We start from the raw sequence: 16052 nt of genomic DNA on the forward strand, positions 1-16052 counted from the left end.
ATCCATGGATTTGTATCTCCAAGCTAGTGTACCATTGATATTGATGCATTTTATAGTAATTTTAGGGAATATTTATCATCCATGGTATAACTCCAAAGGTATTTACCCTGGTTCAAGTTCATTACATTGATAGGCATGTTTATTTTGGAATATGACTTTCAAAATTTTAATTTAATTATCAATAATTATTAGGTGGATGGCAAAAATTTGATCTCCATGGAATATTCTAGAACATTCATAGTAGTATACATAAATCAATGGTTGAAATTTACTCCAAAGGTAGTTACCCCTGTTCAAGTTCATTACATTGATCAACTGCTTGAATACCTTAACTTTGATTTCAATGTGAACCAAAAAAATCAAGGGGTATATGTAGTTAGGAGCAATTTAAACGAATATTTGCACAAAAGTTGAGGCAAACTATCATTTGATTAGGCATGTATAGACCTGTATTACACCCTTGGGGCCAGGGGAGGGTATGGAATTTTGAAGAGCATTGGTCTCATGGACATTGACATACACATAAAAGTAGCTACATTCTTTGCACAATACTTTTGAGTTTTATCATATTGGTGCCCAATTTATTCAAAATTGTCTAATATTTGGGATTTTCTCTTCTTGCAGCCATCTATTCTTCCGCTTCAGATTCTAAGGATTGGTCAGTTTGTCATCCTTTGTGTACCTGGAGGTATGCAGCCTAAACTGTGTAATTATTATTGGTGTCCCATGCAATTTATGATAGTTTTAGAACACCTTAAGAGATGGTAGAGTGTTGAAAGAGTCCGTATACATTTGTATATCTCCAAATGAAGCCTGTTACATGTATACTTTCATGTTTCTTTACAACATTTGTAGTTAGAAAATGTCTTACATAGCAACCAACATAAACATTAATATGCTATATCATATGCTGACATGACTGCTAGAGGAGATCCCTTAACGTAGGAATTTAAGTTGGGTTATTTATGTTGTAATAAAGTCACGATGAATAATGCTATAAAGTTAAGTTGAGTTACGAAGACTTATTTAATTCATATGTTGAAGATTAGGTGTTTGGGAGTTACATGACTCACGTCTCCCTCGTTGTGAATTTGCTATGCAATGCTTTTAATACTTTTTGATCAGTGAATTCCATTGAATCTTTCTCTCTCCTACCTGCATTATTGTGGATATGCAATTGTGTATGCATGTAATTGTGATATGGTATCAGAGCTGTGGAGTTGGATCCAAGGAGGCATCCAGGAGACTTTGACGGAGGAGGAAAAGGAGCTTAAAGATTGTCTGTATGCATAATACTGAACAATGTTTGAGTTTGGGGCACTTGTTGGGGCATATTGCAGGCAAAGGTTGATCTGTGTAGACACATCAGATTCAGTTCACACCTGTGGAAGTTCAACCAAAAACTTACCCAACACTCAAGATCTGATTCAGAAAATTATAGATCTCTACACACTTATAAATATATTGTTAGATCCACAAGGGGTTGGACTACACATTTAAGAAGAAGGCTAGGGGTTCAACCAAAAGCCCACTAGTGCTTCTAGATCTAGAGTGGTACTCCAATCCAGAAAATCACACAAGACACCTTCTATAAAATTTAAATTAATCCAAAAATGGCATATGAAACTAACAAATTATAGATCAGATGGTGTAGAACATTAAGCACAAAAATATTTGAACAATATTACCATAGAAGCAAAAGAATAACACCACAAAGCATGTGCCCCCAAAGTCCTTTATTAGATTAGAAAAATTCCAGTACAAAAGTCTTGCAGAGCTTCGCTTAGCCAAGTAGCTTGATTTTTCCATGTTACAAATGAGGAGCTCAAAGGCCATATTTATAGAAAAATATCATCTCCAAGTGATCTCAAGCAAGGATGTCTTGATCCATGGAGAAAATGACTAGATCTATTTGGAAAAAATCGTAAACTTTGATTAGCTTGCGCAAATCTCCAGGAGGAGTAGCCGTTTGCACTGGAGGAGTGGCAATTAATTACTGGAGTTGTAGATGACCCTTCTCAAATTATTCTTGACCAAAACTTGACCCATGTGGTCTTCAATCTTGAAATTTGAATTGTCTTCATTGGAAAGTGCATTTTTCTAGACCAGTCGATGAGCCTTTGGACCATCAAATTTTCCTTAGTGGATAACTTGCTTGATTTGTGGAGTCTTCATCACTTTTTGACTTGATTTTTACCCATGTGAATCTCCATCTCATTTTTTATCATTTTCCACTTGAAGAGAATTTTAATATCTCCCAATTTTTATTTTTTGCCCAATTTATTTGCTAGTTTTTACCAAAAATTGGAAAAAATGGGTTTAGAGGTGCAAATAATGTTTTTTTGACCCTCAAACTGTGCTTATTTAGAAATTTGAGGTGTAGAGGTCTAATTTTGAGTACTCATACGCCCTACAACTTCTATAGACAACACTTATTACATCTTACATCAAGATTTACATAAAAGTCCCATCCAACAGGGAATTTTTAACAATTAAAATTTGACACTTAGACTCAAACAAATTCCACGAAACTTTAGAGATGATCTATTATGGTAATATACATTGACTCTAGACACTAGGTCTCACCTAAGACTCTACTATCAAGTTGCACTCTAGCTTTGGGGTATATCTGGGAGAAAAACTTAACTAATTATAAGTGCTAAAAACACAAATAATGAGCTAAGGATACAAAAGTCCCTAGAGTGAACTCACTTTATAGTATAGTCCTAAGCTACCTAGGCATGTTACATGACTCTTTTTCATCACACTAGAATCATTTTAATAATATCCCCGTAGGGCTGCAAAATCTGAACAAAAAACTGATGAGAAGAAGAAGAATGCTCGAAATTTTGGAATTCTGACTTGACATGATGGTCCTAGAATGCTCTGATCATGGAACCCTTTGTTGGAGAAGATGTAACTCGGTTCGGTCTTCATATATGTAATTTTGATATTTGTACTTGTTCAAGAAAAGAGAAATTATTTTTTGTCAATGAGTTTCTTTCTCATTGAAAATAGGTTAAGCACATTTTGAAGTGCTTCTAGAGAGTCAAAGTCAAACTGTAATTATGAAAAGACCCTTTGAGGGCATGTTACATCATGTAAGTCATCATACAAGGTCAAGGAAATAAATCCAAGCATGGTCAAATCCTCTCCTAGCTCCAACGAAGGCAACAAAAACGATGAATAAATGTGAAATATAATGCAATTGTCAAGTCGGCCTAGAAGACAATCAAGTCGGCCTAATGGACAGTCATGTCAGCTTGAGAGAGGAGGGACAAACCTCTATAAATAGAGGTTGTCCACTCCTCATTTGGACACAATCATATCTTTGAAATCCGCAAACAAGGAGGAAAAAGTAAGACTAAGAAAAGGTGAGAAAGAGGGCTACAAGGGCAACGAAGAAAGAAGGAGAAACAACGAAGAAGAAAACACTATCTTTAGGGCATACACACAGTCACACGTGCAAAGAAGTAAGGGCTACCTATGGCTACAACTACAGTAAGGTGCAAGTCATTATATCTCACAATTTTCAGGTACAAATTAGGCCTACAAGGCCTCTCTCATCAACGAGAAAAGGAGGAAGAGCCAACGAGAATAGGACTGTTCTAGGGTTATTTTTGTCCACACGTGCGAGGATTTCAAAGGTAAGTTTTTGCAGATTGACAGTAGTTTAAAGGCAACACTTTGAAGGGTATCATTTGGATGTAGAGAAAGGTCTACAAGGTCTCCAAGATAAGCAAAGAAGGACCTTCTTATAGCAAAGAAGAGGAGCCCTAATATTCTAGGGTTTCCTAACCTAGAAGACAAAAGTACTGGAAGACAAAGTGCTGGAAGAAGAGCTGGAAGATGTGCTGGATGTGACAATGCAGAAAGAGGAAGGATTTGACTCATGCTTGGAGGACATCCTAGTCAAGGGTCTAGGGTTTGGCAATGGTTCAAATAAGAAGCTTCAATAAGAGAAAACTTACAAAGGGTTTCCCTCTCAAGAGTGGAGAGGGTTTGTCCCTGGTAGAGAGCCAAATTTGTGTTCTTGTTATTTTTTTTTGGTAGCAGTTTGATTAAGCACACACATATGCACTAATGATAAGAAGAAGAAGAAGTATAAGCTAACTAAGAGAAAGTAAAAAGACTTCACAAATTGTTATTAAGTCTTAGAGAATCATCACAACACTACTTGTCCCTAGATTCTCTAACACCTTTGACAAGTCTTCAAGTGCAATTTGAGTGGTTAACTTGGATAATTGCTTGTAAGGTTGAAATTTTACAAATACCCATTCTCCAACCTCAAATTCTCTTTTCGTTTTGTGTTGGTCGACTTGCTGCTTCATATGATTTGTTGCAATATTTAGATTTTCATTTAGTGCTTGAAATTCGTTTTGGTTTTCTTCTAACTAATCTTTAACTGCTAGAAATTTTGTCTCGATAATGACAAATTCCTTCCATTTAGGAGGTTCATAATCGTAAAATGATTGAAATGGGGTCATTTTTGTTGAAGTGTGATAAGTGGAATTGTACCATCATTCCGTGAGATATAACCATTGAGCCCACTTATTTTGTTTGTCTGATGCATAACAACGAAGGTAAGTTTCTAAACATTTATTGACAATTTCTGTTTGATCGTTTGTTTGAGGATGATAAGTTGAACTCATGTTGAGGTATGTTCCAATTTGTTTGAAAATTCCTTCCAGAAATTCCCTTTAAATTTGGCGTCTCTATAGCTAACAATGACTTCGAGAAATCCATGTAATTTGTAGATATGTTTGCAAAATATCTTTACGATTTGTTTTGCGAGTCTGATTTCTTCATTCCTATGAAGTGTGCATACTTGGTGAACTTATTGACTACTATGAGGATTTTGTCTTTTCCATCTGACATGGGTAGCCCTTCAATTAAGTCCATCGATATCTCTCCCATTTTTGGTTTGGAATATTTAAGGGATGGAGCAAACTGGGGTCATAATTTCTCATTTTTATTTCTCCGATATTGGTCACACTTTGCTACATATTTTTGAATATCATTATTCATTCCCTTCCACAAAATGGGTTGATGTGCATTATAGTAGGTTTTAAAGAAACCTACATGTCTTGCTGATAGTGAATCATGGGACTCCTTGAGAACTTTGGACTTAAATTTGGAATTTGGGCTTAGGTAAATTCTTCCTTTATACCAAAGAATATCGTTTTTCCATTTGAATTTTGAATTCTGAGCAGGATTATTGATTATAGCACATGTTTTTGGATCTTTTGCATACTCACTTCGAATTTCATTAAGCCATTTTGGAACTACAACCGAAATTGCAAGCAATGACGATTCTTCATCTTTTTTGGATAGAGCATCTGCTACTATGTTGTCTTTCCCTTTCTTATGTAATATCTCCATGTTAAAGGCGACAATTTTTTTGATCCATTTTTGTTGTTCTGTAGAAAGTGTTTTCTGCTAGAGGAGGTGTTGAAGACTATTATGGTATGTTCATATTAAAAACTTACTTCCCAAAAGATATTGTCTCCACTTGGCTAGTGCATGCATAATGGCGAGCATTTCCTTGTTGTATATAGATTTTAGACATTCCCTTCTATTGAGCTTCTTGCTTTCAAAAGCTATTGGATGGCCATTTTTCATCAACACTGCTCCTATTCCAAAACCTGAAGCACCACATTCAATTACTAAAGGCTTTGAAAAGTTTGGAGTTGTTAAAATAGGTGCATTGGACATAATTTCCTTCAAGGCACCAAAATAGTTTTCTGCCTCATCATCCCATTGGAATTTTTCTTCTTTAAAAAGTTTGTTAGGGGTGTAGTTACATGTGCATAGTTTCAAATAAACGTTCGAAGTATATAGTCAACCCTAAATATCCTATTAATTTGGTTATGTTAATCGGTTTGGGCCATTCTTTTATAGTCGTACTCCCTATGACTAGGATGCATGGTGTTGAACAACTTGATCTGTATCAAGGATTGACTTTTGTCACTGGAGAGTGGTAAGGTCTTGTGGCTCACTCTTGATCATTACTTCTTCATGATTATTTCATTTTTTCAGTAGAGCATAGTAGAGCAGTGATGATAGAGGTGGTACATGACGACACAATGGCATGATGATGAAAAATGGATTGACAGGTGGAATTATCCCTAGTTGAGAAGGGAGTATTAAAATTGGCAACTAGAGCCAAATTCCACCTCGGGACATCTTATATGACGGAGATGATTATTACATTGGATTCCTCTTTTCAAGAGGTCCAAGTTTGATATAAAGAATCAAGATCATCTCATTCGGAGAAGCATAAGTGTCACATGTACAAATTGTTCAGGTTAGCCTCAACTTAATTTAGGCTCAAGAAGCTCAATAGATGTGTCTCTTCACCCACAACAAAGTGTATAAATAGAAGAGACCTCTCTCCTCATTTGGACATCATTCACTTAATCATTCTTTTGTCTCTTCAACAGATTGGTTCATACAACTTGGGATCTTCTCTCTCTCTCTCACACGTGTGGTTAGGAGGACTGTTTTTCTGGGCCAAAACAGAACTGAAAATTTTAGATTGTTGACCATGTTAATTTTAGGTATGTTCTATGATTATAGCAATTTATTTCAATTTTCACAGCTAGCTCAATATCTTTTCCAGATTAGCAATCACATCAGCATTAAAGTAAACTGCGGATAGAACATAAACATAAATAGCAGAAGACAAGAGGACACAAGATGTGGTGCTAGCTAGGGACAAACCTCAATGTGGGGAAACCCTTGATCAATTCTTCTTATATGTTCTTCAATAGTTCAACAGAGAGAGAGAGAGAGAGATAGTACCTTTACAACAGAAGTCAACACTTTGACTTATCTAGATAAGAGCATAGATCATCTCTAAGAAGATGATACATGAGATCAGTTGAAGACATGTTGCTTCAACTAATTCTCCAAGGTGACTCCTTCACCTATCATTGTGCTGCATCTCATTATCATGCTGCACCTCACCGTGCTGCACCCATCATCATAATGCTGGACCTCATGATCATGCTATACGCATCATACTGCTGCACCTTGCCTGCCATGTTGTCCATGCTTGCTGCTGTCTCATGTGCCTTTACTGCCATGTCACAACTGTTGTCCCACTTTGCCTTGCCATACCTTGCTGCTGTCCCATACGTCTTAGCATACCTTGCTGTTGTCCCATGTGTTTTAGTGATCCAAGTAGATATTGGTGGCCACCTACCTATTCCACTTGGACCCCAACACTCTCTCTTTCAGTTTTTCGGTTTCCTTAATTGTAGCACAATTTACTATTTTTGGCAGTTTTTTGGGTCTTGAACTTCCGGAGCCGTATTGAGGCCCTAAACGACGTTTTTAGGGAAAATGAAGAGACTAGAAACACCCCAAATTGAGTTGACTGTTTGTTTTCGGCCTTCTCTGCGAGATCTTCGAAACGAGGTATTATGATAGCCAAATGAGGATCGTATGCCAAAATTACGACCCCGGGAAGTTGATGTACCAGTTTTACCCAAACAGGGCCCACAGTTTTGGCACTTCATCTCCTAGGGTTAGGTTTTTGGATGTTTAGGGTTTACCATTGTTTCTCAATAATAAATAGGCCTTTGAGCCTTATTGTAACACAGTTTGGAGGCAAGTAGTCGCCACATCTCTTCTCAAAGATAAGCTACCGTCGCCCGAGTTAGTCTTATTTCCATTCTGTTTGTAAGCATATTTCAGTATTTGATATTAATGAAATGAAGTGTTATTTCTACTGCATCTTGTATTTATGGTTATATCTGTAATTTGTTGAGTTCTTGTTTAAATCCGGATCAATGGTATCACAGTTGTCTGCCCTTTCTCTGTTTTTCTTTGCATGTCCTCAACGAGGTCGGGATATAAAGAGTTAGGGCTTGAGCTGGTCGAACCTTTGCAAGACCAACCTCGCAAATCCCGACGGCCTCCCATGGCGGATGAAAAGAAAGATAAGGGGGCAGGAGATCCTATCAAAATCTTGCTCAAAGAAGCCCTCGAGCGACAAAGGAATGCGATGATGGACAATTTTGTCCAGATCCTTCAGCGGCTACCCAAGGGTGATGCATCTACTTCCGGCAGCTACTCTGGAAGCGCCACACCCTTTAAGGTACAAGTTAACTTTGACATTCCCATATTTGAGGGTCAGATAGATGTAGACGTTGTAGATAAATGGTTAAATCTGCTAGAAGGATATTTTCCGTTCATGATTTTTCCAGCTGGGAAAAGATCACTTTTGCACTTCTCAAAGCAGCTCCCCATGTCAAGGACTGGTGGGAAACCTACTGTGAGCAGAAGGATGAAAGTACAAACTCACTGTTTTCAACGGCACCCACTTGGAACTCGTTCCAGGATGCCATCAAGGAGTAGTATTACCCTGTCGGGAGCTATTAGGATAAATACATAAAGTGGACAACACTGCGACAGGGAAGGGACCAAGATGTACCAAAGTTTACCAATTTTTTTTATACCCTTCGCATGAAATTGGGTATCAAGGATTCTGAGAATCATTTGGTTCTCAAGTACCCCAGCTGCCTACACAGGTAAATCCAGGACGAGATGGAGTTCTTGAACATCTCCTCGCTCGGCACATCATACCGATATGCCATCAAGATCGAGCAAAAGTTTAAACAAAAGAAGCGAGACTTTGGATTTGCAAATTCGAAGCAGGGGAAAGGTACCGCGAAACGCAAAGCAAAGGACAAAGCCAAGGCGAGGTGGCCCAGGACAACCCACCAAAGCCGCAAGCAACGAACAACGCAAATCCGAAGAAGGACATGGGAAAGTGGTGTGAGTTCCATAAGAGCTCCACTCACAACACAAGTGAGTGTCGGGCCAAGTAGTCACTGGTGGCCAAGCTAAAGGCTTCGGAATCAGATGCATGTTCTGACTGTGAGTCAAAACCCGACAAGGGGAATGACAAAGGGAAGCAGATTATCGATGCGAAGCCCAACGCCACCGTTGCCACCATGAAGATCCAGAAGGAGGAACCCAAAGATCTAGAGGAGGAGGAGCACCTCTTCCACTCTCAGATGTGGGTAAAGGGTTCCCTGCTACAGTTCATTATCGACAGCGAGAGCCAAAAGAACCTCATTTCGGCAGAGGTTGTGAAGTGGCTGGGCTTACCGACCACAACACATCCACAATTGTACACCATCGGGTGGCTTCACCAAGGACGGGATCTTCGCGTGAGCCAGTAGTGTCACCTTCCATATAGCATCAAGCCCTTCACGGATGAGGTATTATGTGACGTTGCTCCCCTTGATGTTTGTGATGTATTATTAGGCCAACCATACTTATGGAAGCGACATTCTGTGTATGAGTCAAGGCCTCGTGTTGTTATTGTTACTTTGGGAAATAAGTTGTACAGGATACCGGAGGTAGCACCGCCTATCGCCATCTCTTTGGTTACTGCAAAACAATGCAGTAAGCTCATTTCCAAAACCGGGAAATTTGTTTTCCTGATGATACGCCCTCAGGGAAAGAAGAAGACGGTGTCCACAACCTCCAGACAAGGCTCCTCCGCACGACAACAACAGATGGACATGGTCGTGGAGGAGTACGAGGACATCTTCACCTCCCCTACAGGGGTGCCTCTACACTGTTAGGTCAAGCACTCCATCGATCTGACGCCAAGTGTGCTGTTTCCCAATGGACCAATCTATCGGCGCTCCGTTCTAGAGAACGATGAAATCAAGAGGCAGATTCAGGAGTTGCTGCTTTAAGGTCACATCCGGCCGAGTTCATCACCTGAGGGAGCCCGATCGTGTTGGTACAGAAGAAGGATGGGACTTGGAGACTCTGTATTGACAAGATCACTGTCTGAAATAGGTACCCGATCCCACGGATTGATGACCTTCTGGACCAACTGAAGGGGGCAAAATATTTCAGCAAGATCGACTTGAAGTCAGGATATCACCAGGTACCAATCGAACCCTCCGATGTGTGGAAGACTGCCTTCAAAGCCAAGGAGGGCCTTTTCGAATGGTTGGTTATGCCTTTCGGGTTGACGAATGCTCCTGCAACCTTCATGAGGTTGATGGATGACATCTTGCGGCCATTCACCAACTCATTTGTAGTGGTATACTTGGATGACATCCTAATCTTCAGCCAGAGTTGGGAAGAGCACCTCCACCACATTCGACAGGTTTTCCAAACACTGCAGCAAGCTATGTGCCGATTTGGAGAAATGCACTTTTGGCATGACCGAGGTTCAGTATCTGGGATACATTATTAATGAACGAGGGGTGCATGTGGATCCAGCCAAGATCCAAGTCATCTAGGATTGGCTAGCTCCAACCACTTTGACAAAGCTCCGTAGCTTTCTGGGTCTTGCCAATTTCTACTGCAGGTTCGTGTTGGGATTCTCTCATATCACTTGGCCCTTGAGTTAAGTCACCAAGGGAGGAGCGAAAACAAAATTCTTTTGGTCTAAATCTCAACAGAAGGCATTCACAGAGTTGAAACATCGCCTCTGCTCTGCACCAGTGCTCACATTACCAAACTTGCAACAACCATTTGAGATCGAGACAGATGCCTCTGACTATGCTATTGGGGCAGTCCTTACTCAATAAGGGCATCCAATGGCATATCACAGTGAGACACTTTCAGACACAGTCTAAAAGTATCCCACTTATGACAAAGAGATGTATTCCATTATGTAGGCCTACCAACAATGTAAGCATTACATTTTGGGGAAGGAAACGATCATCCACATAGACCATAGGCCCCTGCAGTTCATATAGACGCAAGGGAAGTTGCAGAATGATCGCCATTAGAAGTGATCCACATACCTGCAACAGTGCCATTTGAATATCAAGTATAAGAAGGGCATCACCAATAATGTTGCAAATTGCCTCAGCCGACCACTGATCATGGCGTTAACCACCGTGCTCAACTCTTGTGGGCACGAGACTTCTGATTGGCCACTTCTCTACAAAAGCGACCCATAATTCGGCCACACATACGAGACGCTCTTGGAGGGTTAGCAAGTTCTAGATTTTCACCTCCAGGATGCCCTATAATGTCACCTGGGACACCTTTGTGTTCCTTCAAGAGAGCGTGTCAAGATGATTTGGGAAGCACACTACAGTCGGGCCGTTGGGCATTTCGGGGTCGAGAAAACGTTGGTAGTACTGTAGAAGTATTTCTATTGGCCGAATCTTCGACAGGATGTCGGGAAGTACATCAGATCCTGCACTGCCTGCGCCATTGCCAAATCGACCATCAAGAAGCAAGGCCTCTATACTTTGCTGCCTACCCCTAGTCGACCTTGGGAATCCATCTCCATGGATTACATGTCGGGTCTTCCTTCTACTAAGCATGGCAATGACTGTGTTTTTGTAGTCGTCGACAGATTCTCAAAGATGGCCATTATGGCGGCTTGCAAGAAGAATATCACAGTGGAAGACATTGCTAAACTCTTCTTTGAATGAGTGTGGGTACACTTTGGGATCCCACAGTCTATCATCTCAGATCGGGACAACAGGTTCCTCAGTACATTTTGGTCCAGTCTCTGGTCGATGCTGGACACCAAGCTCACTAAGTCCACAACTTTCCATCCCCAAACTGATGGCCAGACAGAGGTCGTCAACAGGATGATCGTACACATTTTGCACATGTACAACTCAAAGCATCCACGCACATGGGATGAGAGCCTCCCCTATGTCCAACACAGTTATAACCGGGCTCTCCACAACTCGACTGGCCACAACCCTTTTTAGGTGGGTTTGGGATTCTAGCCACTATGTCCCATTGATGTGGCCATGCCATTTGCAGCTACTCATGTAGATTCGACTCATGTCTAGTCCGAAACCGATAAGGCAAACAACTTCATTGAGCACATCCAACATATCTGCCAGCAGGTCCACAACATTCTGGAGAAATCAAATGCCAAGTACAAGTAGCGACATGATCAACATTAGGTGCCACACAAGTTTCAGGTGGGCGACAAAGTCTGGTTGCATTTGCAAAAGGAATGCCTTACCGGAGCCTATCAGAAACTCAGACCACTCCGATATGGTCCCTACACCATTACCAAGGCGGTGGGAGAAAATGCATTTGAGCTCAGCATTCCCCCATTCCTTGGCTTGCACCCAGTGTTCAATGTGGACTGCCTTTGACCATACTTCCCACCATTGCTAGACACATCAAACATTGTAGAACAACTCACACCTACAGAGTTAAATCTAGATTGCATGGAACAAGCCACAATTGATCGGATCATGGACACGCAGATCAAGAACACCCGACAACAAAGGATCCAACTATATCGATTTGTCAAAGCATGCCAACTCTTCACTAGGGCAAGTGGCTCACTAGGGACCAAGTTCAGCAAAAGTTTCCTCATTTCATGGAGGAACTCAACGCAATGGGGACCATTGCTTCCTAAGGGGGGAGGAATGATCCAGGTGGATATTGGTGGCCACTTGCCTATTCCACTTGGACCCCCAACATTGTCTCTTTTAGTTTTTTGGTTTCCTTAATTATAGCACAATTTACTATTTTTGGCAGTTTTTCGGGTCTTGAAATTCCAGAGTCGTTTTGAAGCCTTAAACGACATTTTTAGCGAAAATAGAGAGATCGGAAATGTCCCAAATCGGCTTGCCTATTTGTTTTCAGCCTTCTTTGCGAGATCTTCAAAACAAGGTATTATGATAGCCAAATAGAAATCGTATGCCAAAGTTACGACCCTGGGAAGTTGATGTACCAATTTACCCAAACGGGGCCCATAATTTTGGTGCTTCATCTCCTAGGGTTAGGTTTTGGATGTTTAAGGTTTTCCATTGTTTCTCAATAATAAATAGGCCTTTGAGCCTCATTGTAACACAGTTCAGAGGCATGTAGCTGCCACATCTCTTCTCAGAGATAAGCTACCATCGCTTGAGCTAGTCTTATTTCCATTCTGTTTGTAAGCATATTTCAGTATTTGATATTAATGAAATGAAGTGTTATTTCTACTGCATCTTTGTATTTATGGTTATATCTGTAATTTGTTGCGTTCTTGTTTAAATCTGGATCACTTGGCAGCACTATGTATCTTGCTGTCCCATGCATTTTAACAACACTATGTACCTTGCTGTCCCATGCATCTTAGCAATACTATGTACCTTGCTGTCCCATGCATCTCAGTAGCACTATTTACCTTGCTGTCCCATTTACTTTGCTGCACTAGTGTGCTAGTCACCTCGCTGTCCCATGCATTGTGTTGTCCCAACCTGCTGTCCATGACTGATCTTGTTAGGGCACTAGGCAGCGCTAACTCCACCTAATAGTCATCAAACAAGTGCCTTGATGACTACGACCCACCTTGGCAAGCTTCTTCCATAGCTACGATGCTTCCTTAGGATGCATATCAACCCTTCACAGATCTACTGTCACCTACAATAGTTATTCCTTCCACAACCCTCCACGCTGCTCCTTATGCTTCCCCACGCTATCCCTTTGAGATGACTGCGGCTTGGTTAGGAGGGCCTTTCTAGGTCTCTCGACCATCTAAACTTCACCTCCCAATTGCTGCTGTAGTAGTCCCTCATTGCGGTGCTATAAACATAAATATACACCCCAAAACCATGCACAAAATAGTCATTAAACTTACCTATAGTCTGCGTCCTAATTTGCAAGGTGAGGGTGCTCCAACGTGTCACAAAACTGTCCTCTTCTTGCCTCCTGCAATGTGGCTAAGAGCTGCAACTCTTCTTCTCTAAATTCCACACCCAAAACAATGAGAATATCTCCACAAACTCAGCTACCGTCTAAACTGCGTAGATACTAGCGTTTGGGCTTCCTCCTTGATAGCGTTAGGGCTTCTCATTTGACTGTGTTAGGGCTTCCTCACTTGACTGTGTTAGGGCTTCTCACTTGACTGCGTTTTAGGGCATCATCTCCATTAGGGCAGCATTGTCTTCTTAGGATCTCTCCTCCCACCAAAACCCAAGACAAGTGGAGAGGAAGAGATCACTAGAAGTGTGTGTAAGAAATGACTCTCAAGTCATCTCCTTTTATACTAAAACGTTGAGCACATGTGGGGTTTATTTGGTTGTTGTCCGACCTTGATGAATTGTCTTATAACACAAATAAATTCATAACTCCATGAATACTTATCGGAATCGGATGATCTTTAGATCAATCCTACACCTCTCGATGAAAGGGATCCAAGAAAAATCAGCTGCCTCAAATAAGATGATCCACATGGAGTTTGGCCCTAGTTGCCAATTTTAACAGACCAACGTTGAACACTGCTGATTTGACCGAATTTGACTGCGTTTTTGGAGGCAAAATTTCGCTCTCTTGAGGCTGCATTGATTGGCACAAAAATTGAGGTGTTTGGGGTTGTTTGACTTGCGTTGACATCAGGGCTTCCTGTTGTTTGATCAAGTTTGACCATTGTTTCTGGGACTGTTTTGGGTTGAATTTGACCCTTGATGGAGGCCGAATTGATTTGCCTTTGACTGAGCTTCAAAGAAGGTGTTTTGTTGTTGATTTGATCAGTATTGACTTTCTGGTTAGGGTTGAAGTTTGATTGCAGTTGATTGCAGAATTTGACAGGGCTGATTTGACTTTATCTTAGCCTAATCTATATGACTTTTGTACTCTCGCTCTTTACTGAACTATTCAATAATATTAAGAAGATTTGATCAAAGGGTTTTCAGTACATTGGGGTTTTTCCTTGGCATCTACCAAATCTGGTGTCCTCTTGTTTTGTCTTGCCTTCTGCATTTGTTTTATTATGTTCTATTTGCATTTACTGTCAATGTGATTAATGGTTGATGTGATAGCTACTAGAAATTATTTGAAATTGTTATTGGGCTGCTAAAGGAACATTGAATTAAACAATGCTAAGCATAAAACATACCATTGTGATCTAAAATTAAACACTCCCCAACAAAGACCTATGAAGGATGACCTCGGGTCTAGGAATTTTAAAAAGCGATGAATGCCTAAGATCAAAACTTCCAAAATCCCTCACTTGTGATTGATGTGTTTATACTAGGGTTCAAGTGAGGTAAGGATGGCTCATTCAATGGAAAGATTCAATTAAAGTGTGAGCTCTGGGAGAAGCTAGGGTGACTTTCCATGAAAAACCCCTTGAGAGAAATACTATAAGAGACCAAGGGTTGGGAGATATACCATGGTAAAGGCTCATTCAATGATCACCTATAGTTAAGAGAAAGGTTTTGAATGATGAACTACAAAGTCAAGAAATGCCCAAGTCAAAGTAGCTTAAAGGGTTCCCTCTTAGTATGATAGCTAGGGCATCAATTTATTTGAAATTCCATTGTCGAAATTCGTTCAAAACTAGAAGATGCCTAGAGGAAACATAAATGAAGAAACTTGTCTGGACAAAATGCTAAAGTTCCTCCTTCCTAAAATTTAGCACCAAGCCCTAGAAAATATTCTTTTCCTTAGGGGACGAAGAAAAGAGGAAGAAAAGAGGTGAAAGAATGATATTTCGTTAAGTTTAATGTCATCACCAAGGATGTATGACTAGTTCCTAGCTATTCGGAAGATTGGAGTCAAAATGATCAAGTTTTAGGAACTTCACTCTTCAAGGAGGCCTAAAGAAGCAACAATGCTCTCTGTGGATGCAACTTCACAACAACTTTAGACTTTTATACTTCGATATTCAATATTTAATGGATTTTCAAGGTAAAAGGGTGAAAAACCTACCCCTGGGAAAATTCGTTCTTCTTGCCAAGATGAATAACATATGCAATGAGCCAAGATTACAAGTGTTTCATAAATTTGCAATTTTTAGGGCACAAGTAAAATCATGACATAGCATTCCATGCATTAGACATGAAACATTATGAAATTCACATGAAAAGAACACTTACATGACAAAGACTATATCCATCCATAAACTTGCCAAATAGAAGCTCCAAGGGAGAGAGAGCGAAAATATTCCACACATCAAAATGCATTTAATCATCCAAATCATTCCACAAATTGCAAGTCCAAAATATTTAGAAAGATATATCCCAAATCTAAGTGATGATGAATGAGAGGATGCCTCTCTTATATTTATACAATCCTCTAAGGGGTTCGAATAGCCTAAT

General features: G+C 40.3%; 1 protein-coding gene across 1 annotated transcript in view; it reads left to right on the plus strand.

The window, feature by feature from the left end:
- LOC149214255 (neutral ceramidase 2-like) overlaps positions 1–16052 on the plus strand; it is a 233707-nt gene that overhangs the window by 171492 nt on the left and 46163 nt on the right. The window contains exon 7 of the mRNA XM_089392225.1: positions 625–688. Coding sequence (XP_089248351.1) covers positions 625–688 — 64 coding nt within the window. The remainder of the gene's footprint in view (positions 1–624; positions 689–16052) is intronic.

Source organism: Pinus tabuliformis, chromosome 1_1 (assembly GCF_031772625.1).
Source record: "Pinus tabuliformis cultivar Carrire ecotype Pingquan chromosome 1_1, CPIR1, whole genome shotgun sequence".
NCBI lineage: Eukaryota > Viridiplantae > Streptophyta > Pinopsida > Pinales > Pinaceae > Pinus > Pinus tabuliformis.